This window comes from Notamacropus eugenii, chromosome 3 (genome assembly GCF_028372415.1).
Source record: "Notamacropus eugenii isolate mMacEug1 chromosome 3, mMacEug1.pri_v2, whole genome shotgun sequence".
In the NCBI taxonomy this organism is placed as follows: Eukaryota; Metazoa; Chordata; class Mammalia; order Diprotodontia; family Macropodidae; genus Notamacropus; species Notamacropus eugenii.
In genome coordinates this window covers 282,129,991-282,151,221 of record NC_092874.1, presented here as the reverse complement: position 1 = coordinate 282,151,221, position 21,231 = coordinate 282,129,991, and the positions used below count along the sequence as shown (strand labels likewise).

The 21,231-nt window shown below is 40.3% G+C and overlaps 1 protein-coding gene across 2 annotated transcripts in view; it reads left to right on the top strand.

Moving 5' to 3' along the window:
• ANKS1B (ankyrin repeat and sterile alpha motif domain containing 1B) overlaps positions 1–21,231 on the top strand; it is a 1,189,006-nt gene that overhangs the window by 639,640 nt on the left and 528,135 nt on the right. For both annotated transcript variants that reach the window (XM_072655667.1, XM_072655669.1), the window contains one exon: positions 5,221–5,327. In XM_072655667.1, coding sequence (XP_072511768.1) covers positions 5,221–5,327 — 107 coding nt within the window. The remainder of the gene's footprint in view (positions 1–5,220; positions 5,328–21,231) is intronic.

Below are 21,231 nucleotides of genomic sequence, written 5' to 3'. Positions count from 1 at the left end.
AGATATGCGATATTTTATATGCTAACTATAAGTAAATCACTTTGACCAAACTATAGAATGAATGAAGGGGAAAAATAATTTGAAAGCAGTGTGGAAAGATAAGCTGGAGTTCAGTTGTAAAGGTCTCTGAATGTCAAATGGAGGAATTTACATTTAATCTTACTGGAAATGGGGAGTCACAGTAGCTTCTTGAGCTAGGTGAGTGACCCAGGTAATTGTTTGCTTTAGGACTATCAGTTTGGCAGCTGGGTGGGGTGGATGTATTATAAAGGGCAGAGAATGAAAGCAAGGAGATCAACTGGGTGTCTTTTGCAAGATTATTATCAAAGACTTGGATAAAGGCTAACTTGGCATGCATGAGCAGATTTGTAGATGGCACAAATCTGGAGTGAAAGCTGAGGCAGTGATTGGATGACAGAAGTAGGATCCAAACAGGATCTCAATCTAAAATCTTGTCATAGGAATTGCAAAGCTTTATTTAACTCAGTTTATTTAACTGAGATATGGATTGGACTAAATTACCCTATCCCTCCCTCTCTCTCTCTCTCTCTCTCTCTCTCTCTCTCTCTCTCTCTCTCTCTCTCTCTCTCTCTCTCTCTCTCTCTCATTAGGTAATTGGGGTTAAGTGTCTTGCCTAGGGTTACACAGCTACTAACATGTCTCAGGACACATTTGAATTCAGATCCCCCAGACTCCACTGCGCCACCTAGCTGCCCCTATCTGCTTAGTTTCAACTCTACATCTATAGCCAATCAGTCACCTCTCTGGGGATACAGAGAAAAAAACAAACAAACAAAAACAAAACAAAACCCAAGGAGCTCACATTCTACTGGGAAAGACAACACTCAAATAAGTATGTGCTTTAAGATATATATACAGTGAAAATTGAAGGACATCTATGTATGATCTTACAATTTCTGTAATTCTTTCCAACTCTGGGAATTCTGTGATTATCTTACATTTGAATTTCTTCCAAATGCTTTACCAATATTACCTTATATGGAACTCTATCACATTTTATTATTTATGTATACTCCAATAGATGCCCACATGCCTATTTTTACAATACCTATGCTCTACAATCCAATGACATTAACTTCTTTGCTGCTCTTTGCACATGATACTTTCAACTCTGGCATTTCCTTTGCGTCTCTACTATACCCTGAACTCTCTCCCTCCTTAGTAGCTTCCATGGATCCTTTAATATCTCAGTAAAATCCTTCCTTATGCAAGTAAACTTCCCAATTCTCCTTAATCTTAATGCCTCCTCTCTGAGATTATCTCCAATTTATCCTGTCTCTATCAGATTTGTACATAAGTGTTTGCATGTTGTTCCCTCCCTTATTTGACCATAAGCACCTTAAGGGAATAGACTGTGGTTTTGCTTTTCACTGAGTCCCTAGCATAGTGCTTGGCACATACTATTAACAAATGTTTATTGACTGATGAGTTTCCCATCAAAGGTATCATTTAATCTTCCACATATCTTGTAAAGCAGTCAAGGCAAGTATTATAGACCTAGTATATCTGATTGGCCGATAGGATATGATCTGGATGGAGGTCATCTGTTGGACTGAAAATGGTTGAGTAACACCCAAGAGTGATGATCACTGTCAATCTAGAGAGAGGCTTCTAATAAAGATTTCTGTCCTTGGTCCTTTTCTGTTCAATATTTTAATCAATGACTCAAATGAAGATATAGATGGAATGCTTCTCAGATTTGCAGATGGCATAGCACTCTTAGCAGAATCAAAATCCAAAAGGAAATCAATAGGCTGGGCCAACAAGCCAACTCCAATAAGATGAAATTTAATAGCAATGAAAGTGAAGTCCTACAACTGAGATGCTAAATAAAAGTGGACCATAAAAGTACCAGACAGGGAAGGTTTCACTGGAGAGCAATTTTTGTTTTAAAAAATCTCTGAGTTTTGGTGAACTGCCAAATCATCTGGAGACAACAGTGCGACATGGTAGCCAAAAATGCTAACTCAATCTTAGATGCATTAACATAAGTTTAGTGTCCTTAAGGAAAAAAAATAATGGGATTCTATTACACTTTGACTTGCCAGGCTACATTTGAAATACTGTATTCAATTATGAGTACCATGTTTTGGAAAGGATATTGATCACTTGAAACTTGTCTAGAAGAGGGAAACCAGAGTGGTGGGGTGGGGGGGGAAACAGGACTTGAAGCTATATCATATGAGAGTTAGTTGAAAGACTCCTGGAAAGGACAACATTGACAACAATACTGACAACAATAACAATGATATAGTTCATATTTATATAATGCATTAAGGTTTACAAAGCTTTCCTCAAAATAGTCCTGCATAGTGGGCAGCTAGGAGGTGCAATGCATAGAGTATCAGGCCTAGAGTGGGAAAGATTCATCTCTCTCCAAGTTCAAATCCAGCCTCAGACACTTACTAGCTGTGTAACTCTGGACTGATCACTTGATCCTGTTTGACTTAGTTTCCTCATCTATAAAACTAGCTGGAGAGGAAATGGTTAATCGCTCCAGTATCTCTATGAAGAAAACACCAAATGGGGTCACAGAGAGTTGGAAACAACTGACAAACAACAACAACAAAAGATGGCATAATGGATAGAATGCTTTCTGGACTTGGAGCCAAGAAGGCAGATTCAAATTCAATTTCTGATATACACTGGTTAAGTGCACCTGGGAAATTCCCTGAGACTCTCCACTCCTTGGTTTTCTTATCTGTAATACCTGAGTAACTAAGTCGTAAGGTAGTTAGGAAAGTGTTATGTACTGGATGGAGAGCAAGCCCCCAAGTCAGAAAACCCTGGACTTAGGGCATGTCCTTCATCCTCTCAGTGCCACTAAGGAAATCTCTTCAAGGTTCTAAGGTACAGAGCAGCTGGCTGCTTGCATTGGTAAAGGGGATTCTCTACATTAGTGAAATCACAGATGTAAGCAAATTTTTTAAAAAACCAACAACCCACAGGGCTGCTGAAAGGTCTAAATGAGATAACACATGTAAAGCATTGTATAAAATGTCTGTTCTTATAGTTATCCCATTTTATTGATGAGGAAGACTTCAGCCCTCTGGATTACGCAACTAGCAAGTATCTGTGGTGGAATTTGAACCCAAGTCTCTATTATACCATAGAGTAGGGAGGGATAGGTTGGGGAAAGGTAAAAGGTAAGTGCCTTCACACAGGATTGTAATGAGAAAGCAGGCTTAAATATTCTAATCCCCTAGAGGTGAGGACTTGGGCCAATGGATATAAATTATAGGGAGAGAGCTTTTGACTAAATATGGGGTATCCCAAAAGTCTTATTGTACGTTAAGTTATTAAAGAATAAATGAAAATCTTCTTCAACAAAGGAGAACTCTAAATAGTGAATTTCCTCTTACAGTATGTTCCTGAAGTCTTCTTGCCTTAAGGCTTTGGGGACATGCTAAATATAAAGAACTTCCCTAATATTTAGAGCAAGGGTAGGGAACCTGTGACCTCGAGACCAACTTGCTACACTTGAGGACCTAGAGGGTCACAGATGGTCTCAAGCCTCTAAGTACTCCCCATTTAGGACTTCCCATCATTAAAATAGAACACCTTGTAAAGTAATTGGTTTCCTACTTTTGAGGGGCAGCCTGTGGCTTCCCAAGATTTGTTCCATAATTCCCTTTTAGGTATAATCACTCTGTTCTTCATTAGGTATTCACAGCTATAATTTTGTAATTATTTGGGAGCTGAGATCTCTTTTTTATTCCTGGGATCCTTAGGGCTAGACCTAGAAAGGGGCTCCAGATAGCTAATCTAAGCCCTTTCCTATAACTGATGAACATAAAGACCAGAGAAGGCAAATGACTTCTCTAAGGTTACACAGCTCCCAAGTTGCAGATCCAGGATGCAAATACAAATCCTCTGACTTTCCAAATCCAACAGGGTGCCCCACAGCCAGTCTACCTCTTTCCAGTAGAAAAAAATGCCCCCTTTTCAGTCAGTTGCAATAGTAACAGCCCACTTCCCCCAATTAACAGACTGAGTTAAAAACATCCAAAGGAAGTCTTTATGTCTCATAATATGTTGTGGGCTTGAAAATTTGTAGCTGAGAAATAAATTGTCTTGACTTAAGGGTCTCTTGTAAGTTTTTATGCCTTGCAGAATTTTAAGGAGGGGGTGCAAAAAACCCCCCACAAAACCCAACAACCTCCCCTGTTCATTTTGAACCAGCATCATTAAAAGGAAATGAATAATCATTTGCTAAAAGGTGTCAAACAGAATTTCAAATCAAAAACAGTTTTCTGTGTTGCATTTTCAAAAAAATAAAGGAGCAGCGTAGTGAACTCTGCTATAGGCTCTAGTTAATGCTTTACATCCCCTCGTGCCTTTTGAGACACACACACACACGCACACGCACACACACACACACACACGCCCCAAAATGCATAACCTCCGGACGACGATTCAATTGAGATCGAAGCACCAGGTCCGCTTGTGATTCTAGCTATTTTCTGCATTTGTTTTGACTGCTCCCATCATTCAAGATTGACGCTTGGATGGGTGTGTAGGAGGCGGCAGCAGCAGGAGCGGGGCTTACAGCTTGCACATACACACACACACACACACACACACACACACACACACATACACACACACACACACACACACACACACACACACAAATCTGCCTTATCTGATGGCTATTATTGAAAATGGGAGGTGTAGCCTGGGCTGGGTAATGAAGGGGAGCGGAGCGAGGGGGGCGCCAGGAGCATGGATCTGAATACCAATGAGTGTAGGAGTATTGGATGAGGAAGAAGTCTTGCCTGCTCGCGCTGCCAGAGCTCACTGTGGAGTATTCCAAGCATCGCTGAGAACCAGAGAGCAGCCAGCCGGCGCTGACGGCTTGACATGCTGGCTTCTTCTGGGATCTGGGGGGCCCCAGTGTGACATCCACAGTCCCTAGTCCGTTGCTAATATGTGAGAAATGTGGAGCTAGGAGCCACCCTTCCTCTTTCTCACTAACCTTCCCTGGCAAAAAAACCCAACAACAACTATGTTTTCCTTTTGACTTTTTTTTCTCGTAAGAAAAAGCCCAACGTTTATCTGTCAAGCTGGCGGGCTCCTATGACAGCAACTTTCCTCACAACATGATGTGGCAATGCCACCTCTCAGCCCAGGACTACCGCTATTACCCCGTGGATGGCTACTCCCTGCTTAAACGCTTCCCTCTCCACCCTCTTGCAGGACCCCGATGCCCGGTCCAAACAGTGGGACAATGGCTGGAGAACATTGGGCTACCTCAGTACGAGAACCACTTGATGGCCAACGGATTCGACAATGTGCAGTTTATGGTAAGGAGCTCCGGGTCTGGGTTCATGTGGCTGCTTTTGTCTGTCTGGGCTTTCTCTGTTTGGCTGCCGTCAGTGAGAGGGGGTCTGAGCTGAACCCAAAAGGATCAGTCCCTAGCTCTCTATGGGGCTGAAGCAAGAAACAGGGACTGCTTAGGATGAACTTATTGTTTGCAACTGAATGCTTGCTGGAAATCAGGATATAAACAGCCATAAGGTGTGTGTATCCACCTACCCACCCATGTGCTCTTGGGGACCGATCTCGCCACAGTGATATTTTCAGGAGGTAGAGGAAGGTTCACATGGACATTTCTCCCCTTGTTGTTTGACGGCCACTTTTAGAAAGTAATCCTTTGCGAGCATCCGTAGTGGAACAATACCTCTTCTTTCAGGCAGGTCTAGTCGCAGTCAGTGGCGTGAAATATTGTTTCATGTAAGAATGAGCATTTCAGAGTGGCATGGGTCAGGTGTGCAAGGTAACTATTCAGTCCCGACTCCAAACGACAGGCACCCTCTTTCAATCCCTGCTCCTGCTGCTCGGAAGACTCAATTATGGAGAGAATTCACTTGGACTGGGTAGTAAATAGGGATGTATTCCTTTAAGAAGGAAATAGATGCTTTCCTAGTTTGGACTGGTTAATATCTGGAGAATGGGGTTCTTCTCCTTGCTTATGTCCTCGACCCCTTTAGCTGTCCAGAAAAGTCTGTGTGCCCCTTCTTAACATGATAAAGAAAATGCTATATTTCTATCAGTTAGTGAAGAAGAAAGATGTCTTGTTTTGTTTTGTTTTCCCATCCAAGTTCATAGACCTCTAGAAATCTAACCACGGACCCCTTGGGAGTCCATGAATCCCAGGTTAAGAATTCTTGATCTAGAAGGAGGGACTGATGGTCTCTTGCCTACAAGCACCAGTGACTTCCTCAGTCACACGTGGCCGAAGTATACCAAAGCCCCACTATGAGGAATATAGGTTAGGAGGGGGACTGGAGAGCCATGTGGGCTGTTCGCCCAGCCCCCATTCATTTCCCTACCTCCTCCAGTGCTGATCAGTTTTGCCTGGGCTAAGAGCCTTTGCCCCACTTGTAAAGCTACGTCAGAGCCCTCGCTAACTTTCCCTGTATTTAAGGTCTTTCCACACACGGTCAGGGCTCTATATTTAGTGCTATGTCTGTGTTACTGTCAGGAGGCACACACACAGCCCTTGGGATTAATAACATTCTAAGAACTATAATCCCAGATACTGTTTCCAAGTAAAATGTTAGACAGGCCTGACACCTGCAGTTCCTTTCAATCAAAACTGCAAATGGAAAAAAGAGAGGGAAATACCTGACTTCTGGCAAGTTTTCTTTTATATGTGTGTGTACACATACATGATCTTTTTTCTTCATGCTTAATGCTGACTTGGATAGAATTTTTAGTTATTCAGTTTATTAAATGTCCATCTATTTTTTGACATGTTTTGTCCATAAATGTCTGCCAGGAACAGCACTGTACAAATGTAGTCTGACATGTGGGCTGAAAAACTTGCATGTGATGGTATTTGCCGAGTCCTTTCTGGGCTTGGAATCTTTGCAGTACTGTCCCAGCTGCCATGGCTTTTCTCTTTACTCAGATTCTTCCAGTCCTAGAACTTCGAAAATGAAAAAAAAAATCGAAGGGTCTTAGACATCTCTGTGGCAAGGGATGGGGTGGGGGGAAGGGCAAATATTTTTCCCATGTGTTTGTCAAGCATGGCACTCTTAATGGCCAGCAACAAGAATTACAGGAATTAGGAAATCAGCTGGATGGATAGATTCTCAAATATTTATAGTAGCTATGGCTAGACTGCTTTTCTCTCCCTCTCCGCTCTCTGTCTCTATCTCCACTTCCCTCCCCCTTCTTTTTATCACCTCTTTTTTCCCTTCCTTCTCTTCTTTTCTTCTTCTCTTCCTCTCTACCTGTATCTGTCTCTCTTACTCTCTTTATCTCTCTCCATCTCTATTTCTCCATCTTTTTCTATTTCTTTCCTGTTTTCCCTCTCTCTGTGTGTTCTTCTGCCTCTCTCCCTTTATCTGTTTCTTCCTTTCTCATGCTGCATTTCTTCATATATCTCCCTTTCTACATCTCTCTCCTTCTGTATCTCAGTCCCTGTCCTTGTATCTGTCACTCTTCCTCTGTGTCTCTATGTGTTTGTTTCCTCTGTATCTCTATGTGTTTGTTTCTGTCTCTCTGCCTCTCTACCTCCATTTTTCTCTCCATCTCCCTCCATCTCTCTTTCCTTTCCTCTGATGCTTCCCATCTCTCTTCTCTCTACATCAATGGAAAGATAGCTTAAAAAAAACTCTTCCACCTTGCCCTGGTCTAGAACCAAATATTTGCGTGGTACCCAGGTTCCATTTCCTAATACCTCACATACTCTGATGGACAAGAAGATCCTAACCCCTATGATGTAACTGAGCATTCTTTACCACTGAACTTTAGGTATATATGGTAAAGATGAGATCCCCTTTAAAGCCTTTAAATCTGAAAGGTTACTCAAACAGGTTTTAAAATAAGTATTGGCAGCAACACGCGGGAAGATACTTGTGAATGAAATATGTGAAAGCTGTACAGCATGTGGCTTAAAGTGGTAATGTGTTTGGAGTTTAAGGATCTGCCATGTATATGTACATTTGTGGTATAATGAAGGTTGCAGATTTTCTCCACATTCTTACCCTTCCCAGTGGCATGGTGGCTACAAGGACTGGACTCCAAATCGTGAAGACTTAGGTGTAAAAGCCATGTCTGATTCTTCCTAGGTCTTTGACCCTGGATAAGTCCCTTAACCTCTTGAAAACCTCAGTTTCCTCATCTGCCAAAAGTGGACAATCATAATTGCCTTGCCTTCCCCATAGGAGCGTTGTGAAGCTCAAATGAGATTATGTGTTAAAGTACTTTACAGGCTCTTAAGTGCCTTGATTTCCCACATAGAAGACATTCCTCCCATGATTCATGAAATCACATGATCAAAGGCTACCTATATCAGCAACATCATATTACACAAGTGGAAACTGAGGAGAGGGAATTGAAGTGATCTATGATCATAGATCTAGAGCTAGAAAAAGCCTTGGAGGTCATCTATAGGCCCCTATAAAATAAGGGTCCAACCCCTTTACTTTACAGTTAAAGAAAATGATGTTTACAGAGATTAAATGGTTTATCCAAGGTCATACAGATAATACATAACAAGAGTAGGATTTGAACCCAGGTCCTCTGATATAACATTCATTTCTCTTTCCACTCTATCATGCAATTGAATTAGTAAATCAATAAGAACTTATAAAGGGACCTTTATGACTGAGTTACATCAGGTATCTGCAATATATTTTCTTGATTAATAAGACATAAACAGTTTGAATTCTTGGTATTTTAGATGAGTTAACCAATGATGCGAAGCACATAAGAAAATGGTGTCTCCATGCAGGACTGAAGTACTGGTATGTGCCATTTAAATGCTACTAGTAGCATTAGAAAACCATTCCATCGTTTTATACACACACATGCACACATACAAGCACACATGTGCATATATATATACACCCATGCATATATATATATACAGACAGACAGACCCACATATATATGTATACATATATATGCATACATACATAGACATATATATCTATCCATCCCCTGGAATCTAAGGTGTTTCATTATTATCAGTTCACATGGACTGATCTCATCGGTCTTTGTACTGAAACATTTTATTAACGTAGAAGAAAATCTGTTTGATCTGCTTCGCTTCCATCTCATATGATAGATAGACCAGCTTTTGTGGTTTTTTCTTAGAGCACATTTTGACCTGCATCTCTTCGTCCTGTTGCCTAAGCAACAATCACCCTGCTCCTATTAACTGGGATGTAGCCCAGGTCCTCTTAGCTGCGTAGAGAATATGGGGGACCACAAGAGGGTCTAACTAATATTTACAGAAACATCATATCCTATCAGTACATGAATATGTTCTATTTAAGAACATTTTCACTGCTTAAAAGTACCAGTTAAATTGGCATGTGGTTAGATATTGGGGACTTATGAGTCTCTATCAATGGCCTTCAGGGTAAACCATTCACCAAGAGCCTTGAGATTGTCTCACTGAGCCTGCTCTTTGAAAAAATAAAATAAAAAACCCAATTGATATATCCACACAGCTACCATTCACCCCAGGAAAGATGAGTTATGCCAATTCCTGTGCAGGGATAGAAAAAGGACTCCCTTTTATCTTAAAATTGCTATGAATTATTGAGTTCTCCTTCAGGCTCTTGATGATTGTGCTTGATTTTACAGATGTGTGGATTCTTCTCCCTCTCTCCAAAATGTCTTTAGAATGAATCTTAAAAGATTTTCCATTGCTTGTCTTTCCAAACCATGTTCCTGTTTACAGGAGAATTGTGCACACAGCTTGCTCGATTTCATACACACAAGTGTACATGTATATTATCATTGACATGGCTTCAGTTCAAGAACTGCTGAAGGGGTTTTGCTTAAATCAAACATCAAGGGAGTCACATCTCTGCTCATCTTGGCAAAACCTGCTTCAAGATATCATGGGAGGATCTGATGAAGGAGCAGGGGAAGTTTACTCTGGCAAAGAGAAGGCTAAGAAAGGATTAGGATAACTGTCTTCAGGAATCTGAAGGGTTATCACATGAAAGATGGTTTAGACTCAAGAGATTCGAGGACTGTTTAGACTCCAAATCAGGAAAACTTTCTAATGATTAAAGGTATCAGGAAGTAGTATGGACTGTCTTGAGAGATTATATGTTTCCTCCCATAACCAAGGCTAGACAACCACTTATTTGACTATGTTATAATGAAGTTTCCTTTTATAAAGCCTTTGATTTAGATGACTGTCCATCGCCCCGTCCAAGTCTCAGATTCTGTGATATGCTTATCCTGTGGCTGTGTCATTTGGTCCCAGAGGAGAGAACTGGAGCGATGTGTGATAGATGCAGAAAGGTGAAGTTAGGGCAGATATCAGGAAAAACTTTCTCAGATTCAGAGACTCCCTTGGGAAGCAGTGGGTTCCCAGTCATTTCAGGTGCTCAAGCAGAGGTTAGATGATGATGTGTTGGGCATATTATAGTGGGGATTCTGTTTGAGTATGAGTTGGTCTAGATAACCATCACATTGTCTTGCAGTTCTGAAATTCAGTGATTCTAGGATATGAAAGCCTTCTATGTGTCTACCTGCCTTTCCTCTTGTACCTCCCACTATTTTTTTCACTGTTCTTTCACTCCAAGCAAATTAATTTACTGGCTCCTCCCCCATTGCTACTATGACATGCTAATATCTGTGTCCATTCTTGTCTCTGTGTTTTTGCTCATATCATTTACTCACCTATCCTACCCCATAATGCCCATCATTCTCACCTTCACCAGCTTAGGCTATACTCATCTTCCAGCTACCTACTCATTCCTATCTTCCACCCCTCAGTAAGCTAGCCCTCCTCTGAAGTCTTGTAGCCCTTATTCTCTTAGACCATTTACTTGACACTTCATATAGGACTATTTATTTCCTCAGTGACCTTGGGCAAGTCACTTTCTGTGACTCTGGGCCTCAGTTTCCTCATCTGTCAAATGTAGAAGTTGGTCTTCACTGGTCTCTAAGATACCTCCTAACACTGAATTTGGCAACAGGAGGCATCGGTTTGAATCTTGGTTATGATGAACCCCAGAGCCATAAAATTGGGATAAATTGGCATTATATTTGTTGAAAGGAAAGCACTTTCCAGACTTTTCTATAGAAATGAATCTTCAAAATCATTTAAAATACAACAGAATAGAGGTTCAACTGCTAAACCCCAAGGCAAGAAGTCCTACATTCAAGTCTAACCTCTGACATTCAGTAACTGTGTGACCCGGGTGAGGTTGCCTAACCTATCTTTGCCTCAGACAGTTTATGAGATCATACATCCCAGACTGGAAGGGTTGTCAGAGATCATCTAGTCTACACTCCTTCTCATTTTGCATGTAAGGAAACCAAAACCTAGATAAGACAAGTAATGTGCCCAAAGTCACATAGCTAGCAGACTTCAAACAGGATTTCTTGGACTTATATGCCAAGTAGAACTAGAAGGGATTTCAGAAAGCATCCAGTCTAACCCTTTCATTTTATGGGGTAAATACAGGGTAACAGGGGCCCAAGGAAGTTAAATGACTTGCCTAAGGCCACTTAATCACTAAACATCCAAAGTGGGATCCTTAGGATTTATATAGTATGTAGGATGCAATCTCCATTGGTGGAGGGAGCTAACTCATATGAATGAAAGCACACAAGTATAAATTAGTCATTTCTTCTAATGCACACATTTTTACCAACCCCAATCCCCACCCTCAAGTAAACTATAAACTCTTGAGACCAGGACTTTATTGTCTCCTTTTTTTCCCTTGAAATTTGGTCCCCTGAGTAGTGACTCAGGTGTAGAGACACTCAAGGCATTTATTTGATTGAAACACATAGATGTGGCTCGTGGATCTAATCTCATGTGTGTGTGTGTGTCCTGATATGTCAGCTATAACAAAGAAGTAATGCTTCCCTCAGTACTTTCACCTGATCATTCATCCCATCTCCCGCCCCCAGATATACACACACCTTTTCTTCACTCTGGGATCTGGGATCTGACTTTTTTCCCCAAAACCTATAAGGAAGACATGCTATTTGTTAGTGCTAGTCTCTAGTCAGCCCTGGGAAACAATTCTCCAGACCATCAAAGCTCTCTGTTGCCCTAGAAAGGGTGATAAAGATACCGACGATTCCAGAACTATAGCAGAATCAAGATTCAGGAATGATTTATGGTCCAGGTGATGTAGTCAAAAACCTGCTTCAGATATAGAAAGATTTCTGCCTTCCCCAAAATAACCAATTGCCAGTTCTATGCATTAGCTGTAGAGAAGGGAAAACTCCACATTGAAGTTAAACAGTGCCTAGCATAAATATAGTTATTCATTAGTCTGGATTAGAATTTTTTGGAAAAGCACCAAAGAGTTTTATTCTGGGTTATCTATCTTTTTCCTAGGAGCAGCTTGGTGGTGCAGTGGATAGAGTACCAGGCCTGGAGTCAGAAAGACTCATCTCCCTAAATTCAAATCTGGCCTCAGACACTTACTAGCTGTGTGACCCTGGACAAGTTACTTACTCCTGTTTACCTCAGTTTCCTCATCTGTAAAAAAAGTTGGAGAAGGAAATGGCAAATCACTCCAGGATCTTTGCCAAAGAAAACTCCAAATGGAGTCAGGAAGAGTCAGACATGACTGAAACAACAGATATATCTCATTCTATTTTCTATTTCATAAAATCACAGAATCAGAAATTTAAAGTTGGAAAGTTTCCTCAAGGCTATGTAGTTTAAATTCCTCTTTTTACAGATGTGGAAACTGAGGACTAGGGACATGAAGTGACTTCCCTATAGTCACACAGGTAGTAAATGGCAGAGATAGAATTAGAACCACAGGACCATTGATTGAGAGCTGGTACAATTCTCTTCACATATTGGACATTTTATAGTACTTTTTGAAATGAAAAACCCAATTCAGGTTAATTTCTGTGAGATATAAGGAAAAAGAAATGTGCATATGGCATTTTTATACTCACGTTGGTTAGAATTTTAAAGGATTCTAAAAATCATGTAGGTGAGTACAGGTAGGCAGAGGAAGTGATAAGTAGACAGTGCTGGATTTGGAATTGAAAAAGCATAGTTTCAAATGCTGTCTTAACCATGGCATCTGGGACAAGTCACTCTAGTTCTGTGAACCTCAGAACCCTAACAGTTGGATTCTGTTTTTAAGGTCTCTTAAAGTTCCAATTCTTTGACCATATGTATGATCCTTTAATTAGGATGCAGTTACAGTTTTATCTTTACAACAACCCTGTAGGGTTGGTGTTATTATCATCCCCACTTTCCAGATAAGGAAACTTACTTGGAAAGAATTCAAATGCTTTTGAACTCAGGTTTCTCTGACTCCATTCCAACAATATCCAATGAACCACCTATCTGCTACATGCAATAGCATATTAACAATGTTAACTGCATACAAAGAGAATATAATATTGTAGAGTTGCATAACCAGACAAGGGGGAAGGCTGACTGGCAACAAGTGAAGGATGATGACTCATAGATATGATTTCTAGCGGGTATGCTGGTAACCAAATAATGTTAGGAGACCTGGACGATGGCCCTTGTTGGGTTGGCCCCTATGAAAAGTATTTTGGGGGACAGAGATGAGATGCAGTGGGACAATAAAAGGTAGACAGGTTGCAAACTGCCCCAGTGGAGCCACTGTGCATGTCAGTGAGATTCCAAACTCTGGAAGCATCTAAAGGTCAAAGAAGAGGGAAACCATAGACTCCCTAATTAAGCCCCAGTGCTCTTTGCAAGGCATCAGTTTATACAATGTCATCATCACCGTTATTTATACAGTGACCCAAAAACCTTAGTGTAGTTTTAGTGAGATTTTTAAGTTATTCCATTTGATCCTACCATCCGAGGTAGATAATAGATAGTGTACTGGTTAGACTAGAGTCAGGAAGACCTGAGTTCAAATTTATTTCAGGTACTTATTTCCTCTGTGACCCTAGGTAAGTCACTTCACCTCTGTCTCCTTTAGTTTCCTCATTCGTAAAATAGGCATCGCAGTAATACCTACCTCCCAGAATTGTTGTGAGGGTCGAATAAAATAATATTTGTAAAGTGCTTGGCAAATGTCAAAGCGTTATGTAAATGTTAGCTGTTGTGAATGTTATGCACTATTATGATCCCATTTTACAAATGAGGAAATTGAGGCTGAAAGCAGTGGTGTCTTTCCCTCAGTCACTTTACCAGTCTTCCTGACTCCAAACACCATATTCTATCTACTGTGTCTGGGTAGGAATTGAAAGGATGAGGCATTTAGTTGAAACTCTTTCATTCTCCAGTCTTCCATATGCATTTTACACATTAATAGAGCTTATTCTCCTTATTTTTATGCCATAAATTTTCTGCACTGAGAACATCCACAGAGGTTGGTATAGTGATTGGTTCTGTTAAATGTCTTGATAAAATATCAGTATTCAAATCCTAAAGTAAACATCTAAAAAGTGAGAAGAAAAGAGATTCCTCCACACATATCCATTCCTGGAAGGAAAGGCTGGGCAAGCTATACTAAATGCCAAAGAATCAAGATTCTATGTCACTGAAAAGGCAGTTTTGGGGTTACAGCTCCTGGTTTGAATCCCCAGATCCCCTACTCTCTCCCTCCCTCTGAAAAAGAAAAAAATGTATAACCAAAAATTTTTTTTAAAGATGGATCAGACATATATCAGGTAAAAGATACTCAGATCTTCCATTAGTATCAGAGAATGTCAGGAGAATCCAAGGCATTCAGCATATATTGCATACTTTCTTGCTGTAAATGTATGGAATGACTTGGAAGAGATTGAGGAAGAATGGGCAGATTTTGTTGGATTGGCCGTTGGCATACATGGAAGCAGTTTCAGCATTGATGAGATCCTACATCCATTAGATTTGAATCTATTTGAATATGCTGAGTCCAGTGAGGTGGACTATGGAGACTTGGAGTCAGGAGGACCTGAGTTTGAATCTTGCCTCAGATACTTACTAGCTATGTGACTTTGGACAAGTTATTTCACCTCTGTCAGTCTCAGTTTTCTCATCTGTAAAATGGAATTATATTAGTACCTTCCTCCCAAGGGTTGCTGTGAAGATCAAATGAGATAACATACATAAAGGGTTTTGCAGTCCTGAAATCCTAAATAATAATAGCTAACTTTTATAAGGTATCTACTATGTGCCAGGCAATATCTAAATTCATTACAGTTATTATCTCATTTGATCCTAATTTGATCCTCACAGCCCTGGGAGGTGGATGATATTATTATTCCCATTTTTACAGATGTGGAAACTGAGGCAAACAAGTTAAATGACTTGACTAGATCACACCACAAGTAAGGATTCGACAGATTTGAATTCAGATTTTCCTGACTCAAGGTCCAATGCTTACTCTCTATCTGAATTGTTATCATCATCATTAGATTAGCCTTTTCAAGCTTTTCTCCACCTGTGAACCTGACTGGACTCTGAGTTGAGAACACAGCTGCTTTTTGAGAGCATGCATCTGAAGAAATCCGAGTTATCAGTAACTATATTTTTAAAAGATGTAAAAATCACTAACAATTAGAGAAATTCAAATTAAACAATTCTGATTAGGTTTCACATAATACCTACCAATCTGACAACATTGATTAAAAAAAAAGGGAAAAGGCTAGAGTTGGAGCTGTGAGAAAACAGGACCATTGATGCGTTGATGGTGGAGCTGAAAACTGGTCTAGCCATTCTGGAAATTAATTTGGAATTATAGTCAAAAAAGCTGTTAAAAGGGGCATATAATTTGACCTTGTGCTCACCACTACTAGGTGTATAACCCCAAAGAGATGAAATAAAGAAGAAAGTAACCTTTATGTACAAAGAATTTTACAGTAGCTCTTTTCATGGTGATAAAGAACTGGAAACTGAAGGGATACCCATCAAATGGGGAATGACTGAACAAGTCTATGAAGGTGATGAAAATACTATTGTACTGGAAGGAATGTTGAAGAGGTAGGTTCCAGAAAAACATGGGAAGACTTGTATGAACTGATGCAAAATGAAGTGAGCAGAATGAGGAGAAAGAGTCATACAGTAATAGAAATATTGTCAAGATAAACAACTCTGATCAACACAACGACCAACTGCACTTCCAAAAACTCACATTGAAACATGCTACCCATGTAGCATGAGAGGTGACAGACTCAGTTTGCAGGTTAAGCTATGTGTATGCACATTTATATTACATATTATATATATGCATGTATGTGTATATATGTCTATATATCAATATATGTGTACATACACACACACAGCCAATACGAGAATTTACTTTGCTTGAATATGCATATTTGTAACAGAGCTTTGTTCTTCTTGTTTCCTCAGATGGAAGGCAGAGGAGGTAGGAGGGAAAAAAATGTGAATCTGAAAATAAAATTTAATTTAAGAAAGAAAGAAAGCCCACCTCTGGGCTCCTACTTGGAGTTGTAGAAATTCACTTGCAGTTATTGGCATTTGAGATCTGTTGCTATAACAGTTCAGCTCAGGAGGGAGTCAGTAGCTTAATGACAGCAGGGAAAGGGAATAGTCTAGCCATGATATGTATGCATTAAAGAAGGCTGCTTTGCTGCGTATGACTCTCAACCTTCTCGATGTTTTGGCTTACTCATCTGTAAAATCGGCCTAATAATATGACCAGCAGAAACATTCTTATGACTTGTTAATTAATATTTTAGGGACTTCCAAAGCGAGAAGTACAATATTAAAGTTAGACCCTAGTATTAATTATCCTCTTGTGCTCAGCTAACTGTAGCAGGACATGGGTTTGTGATATGGTGTGGATAACTATTATTCTCGGTCCTTCATTCTTGAGGAGGACCATGACATCAGGAAGGTGATGCCGTGATATACAAATGAATTGAATTTAAACGATGGAGGCTGTGCAAAGTCACCAACCTTACTTTCTCCTCTGGAGCCATTTGGGTCCAGTGACCAGATATAGATCAAGATTACTGAGGTGATTTTATGAAATAAGGGAATGTAAGAGATTGATCCATTTAGAGCAGATATGTTCAGAAAATCATTCATTTAACCACACTTATACTACAGTATACTACGGTATGAGGGCTGGAGGAATCAGTTCACTATCTCAACATGCATTTATTATGCACCATCAGTGTACCAGGTACTGTGCTAGATGCTTTGGACATGAAGGTAAAAGGGAAATTGCACTTGCTTCCAAAGAGTTTATGTTCTGCTGTAGAGGCAGTATGTACAGAGAAGAGGAAATACAAAAAAATATATATATATATCCCAAATACAAAGTCATATCAGGAAGAGGAGAGCACTAAAAACTGGAGACTTGGGGAAAGACTTGTCGTAGAAGGCCCTTAAGTTGAGTCTTTGAAGGAGCTGGGACTTTCTAGAGGCAGAGGAGAGAAGGGAGGACGTTCTGGGTTGGAGGGAGCGGACAGCTTGTCCATCAGCACACAGGTGGAATGTGGGGTTCATAACCCCTCGTCCCTCATACCTGCAAGGGACTTCAATTCAGTCCTGAGGCATTAAACTAAATCCTGGCTTGTTTTCCATTAAAATGAAGTCAATGTTCTGAGAAGTGGCATGATGTCTTCAGTACACTTCTAGAGTTGAAGTGACCTACCCAAGGTCATACACCCAGTCTTGCCAAAGATAGAACTTTGAACCCAGGTCTCCCTGACTTTAAAGTCAGTTCTGTATTCACACATACTACTGCTTCTTATATGTCTTATTACTAAGCATTTAATTGATTTTAAATCCATCACATAGTCTATCCTAATTCTGAATCCCTGCTTGTAAGATGGAAAAAGGAATTTCCCTTCTGAATTAGAAGCTTGTCCAAATCCTTTTTCCGGTTGCAACCTGATTTGATGATTTTTTTTACTTGTTCCTTCTCTCTTTCGTCATCAGAATCTTTTGTGATTCAGTCATTTTTTCAGTCATGTCTGACTCTTTGTGACCCCATTTGCAGTTTTCTTGGCAAAGATACTAGAGTGGCTTGCCATTTCCTTCCCCTGCTCATTTTACATGTGAGGAATTGAGGCAAACAAGGTTAAGTGACCTGCCCAGGGTCACACAGCTAGGAAGTTTCTGAGAACAGTTTGAATTGAGGAAGATGAGTCTTCCTGACTCCTGGCCTGACACTCCACTTCACCACTTAGCTTCCCCTTAGCATCAAGTTCAGCAAGCATTTATTAAGTGCCTACTGTGTGTCAAGCAGCAGGAATGCAAAGAAAATTTAAAAAAAAAAAACCCTTTCCTCAAGAAACTTACACATTTGGGGAGAAGGGATTCTAGGAGCAGACATAGAGATCTTAGAGGATTGCCAGAGACTGTTGAGTCCAACTCCCAGATTTTACATACAATGTATTTGAAACCCAGGAAGCTGAAATGACTCAACCAAGGTCACACAGGTAGTGTGTGATAGAAGTAAGCTTTGTCTCCAAGTCAGAGCCTTTTCTGCTATACAGACCTGTAAATACTAAGCAGATATACAAAGACTCTGAAAGCAAAGTCAAAAGGGAGAAAGTTCTAGCTAATGGGAGGATCAGATTAGAAACCACTAGATTATAGGATCTTGAGGACTAAAACCATACCATTAAAAAAAAAGTCTTTGTATCATCAGTATCAAGCAATGCCCTAATGATTTCGTGTTGAATTAAATCAAAAGGTTTCCCAGTTGCAGCAGGTTTTCCCTCTGCCAGTTTGCCCCCTAATAATTCTTATAATCTGAATTCTATCTCTCCCTAGGAAAACTGCTATTAAATGTCAGTGATGACCTGCTTCTTGTCACATCCTTTTACTTTGACTCCATCCTTCTTCTCTCTGACCTTTCTTGATATTCTCTGTTCATTTGGATTCTGCGTCTTCCAGCCTCACTTTTCCCCCAGCTCCTCATCCTCTTTTTTTCTACATTTAACAAATATGAAGTCCCTGCTTTGAAGATACAGAAACAAAACCCAGAGCGATCCCTGCTTTCAAGAACCTTACGTTGCTTTCCTGTTCTATTCCCTTCCCTGGCTTTTCTGCCTTTCTTCTTTCCCAGAGGTTTTGTTTTCTTGCTGAAGGGAGGGGAGGAGAGTGGATCTGAAAATAAATTGTGAAAATTATGTAAGTTCCACAGGATTCTGTCCTCAGCATTGTATTCTTCTGTGAAAGATGAGATGAAACGTTCATCTCTGCTAGTAGCTTTTGTTGTCGATTCAGCTTGTTTTTGTTTGGTTGTTTGGGCTACAATTGACTCTTTGTGACCCCATTTGGGGATTTCTTGGCAGACATACTTGACTGGTTCTCCATTTCCTTCTCCAGTTTACAGATGAGGAACCTGAGGCAGGCAGTGGTGAAGTGACTTTCTTGGAGCCACACAGCAATAAGTGTCTGAGGCTAAATTTGAACTCAGGTCTTCTTGATTCCAAGTTCAGTGCTCTATCCATTGTGCCACCTACCTGCCCTCAATCCAAATTAGCAACCCCCAACTCTGTATACCTGATAGCCAAAAGAGAGAGTGGAGGATAGTAGGTCACAGAATTATTTTAACAGAGAGAATTATTTTAAGTGACTTGTTCAGGGTCATATTTGAGGTCCCTTCAATAACTCTAGTTCTCTGAACCTATGAGCTAGGAAGAAATGAGCTCCAAATGTGCCTCAGACATGTCTAGCTATATGACTCTGAACAAGTCACTGAAAATAATTCTCTGCCTCAATTTCCTCTTCTGTAAAATAAGATTGATAATAGCAACAACTCCATGGAGTTATGCTGAAGTCCAAGTGTGTAATATTTAAAGAGTTTTGCAAACCTCAAAATGTAATATAAATGTTGTCATTGTCATTATTAAGGGTGAGAACAGCTTATCTAAACTTTGCATCTCCCCCAGAGCCCAGCTCGAGTTCTTCCCACTTCATAATGTCTGTTGAATGAATAAAAGTATGCTCTCACAAATAGCCTCCTTGCCCTGTGGAACATGTTGGTTTGGAGCCAGCATTTTTACACACACACACACACACACACACACACACACACACACGCACTCACGCATGCATGCATGCATGCATGCACACGTGCTGGCAGTAGCCTGTATAGCAGTACAATTCTGGTGGATGGTATGAGGATGGCAGTCACATTATGTCCTTCCTGTATGTCAGAAAGAAAAGACACTCTCCACCTCTGTGGCAAGTGTGAGTTAACCTATAGTCTAATCATATCTGCAGCTGAGTGAAGCATTTCTTAATGAGCTTTCCAGATGTTTTTTTTTTCCTTTTTGTCCACAAGGTATTGAGGCTTAGGATTTACTGCCATGCTCATGGAGCCTTAAAAGGTTATCTAGGCCCGTTGTTCTGCCTGTAAGCAGGATTACCCCCTAAGCTACCCTCTGCAATGCTTGGGTTGTGCGTTGCACTGGCACAACATATCTTCTCTTACTCTTTAGGAATTGATACTTGAAAATAAAATTGGGGGGAAAATCTAATGGAACTAAAGAATGTGCTTTCCTTAGTCATAATAGAGAGTTATAAAAAGAGGAATATAAAGGAAAACTTGACCAGTTTAGGAAGTCTAGATATAGGGCCAAGCCCTTCACTAAAAGTGGGATCTCCATGCTCATGCTTTCTAAAACACTTTCTCAAGTCAAGGTAAGTTGTTGTTGTTCAGTCATTTCAGCCATGCCCAACTCTTTGTGACCCCTTTTGGGGTTTTCTTGGCAAAGAAGCTGGGGTGGTTTGGTATTTCCTACTCCAGCTCACTTTAGAGATGAGGGAACCAAAGCACATAGGGTTAAGTGCCCAAGGTAAACCAGTTAGCAAGTGTCTGAGGTTAGATTTGAACTCATGAAGATGAGTCTTCCTGACTCCAGACCCAATACTCTATCCATTATAGTGCCACCTAGCTGCTCCAAGTATATACTGCGTGTCAGGTATTAAAAAGTATAGAATCCATAGCCATTTAACAAGCATTTATTAAATATTATCATATTATTATCAATTAATATATTATCAGCAATTTTGATTAATTCCTATTATTATGTACCAGGCACTGTGCTAAGTTCTGAGGATAAAAAGAAAGGCAAAAACACTGTCCTTCCTCACTGAGCTTACATTCTAATAGGAGAAACTACCAGTGCCTAGCATGGTGCTATGCACTTTTTCTGTTTTATATTTTGAATATATGGGTATCCAGGTGGTGCCGTACTGCACAGAGCGCCAGGAATACTCATCTTCCTGAATTCAAATCTGGTCTCAGACATTTACTAGCTGTGTGATTCTGGGCAAGTCACTTAACC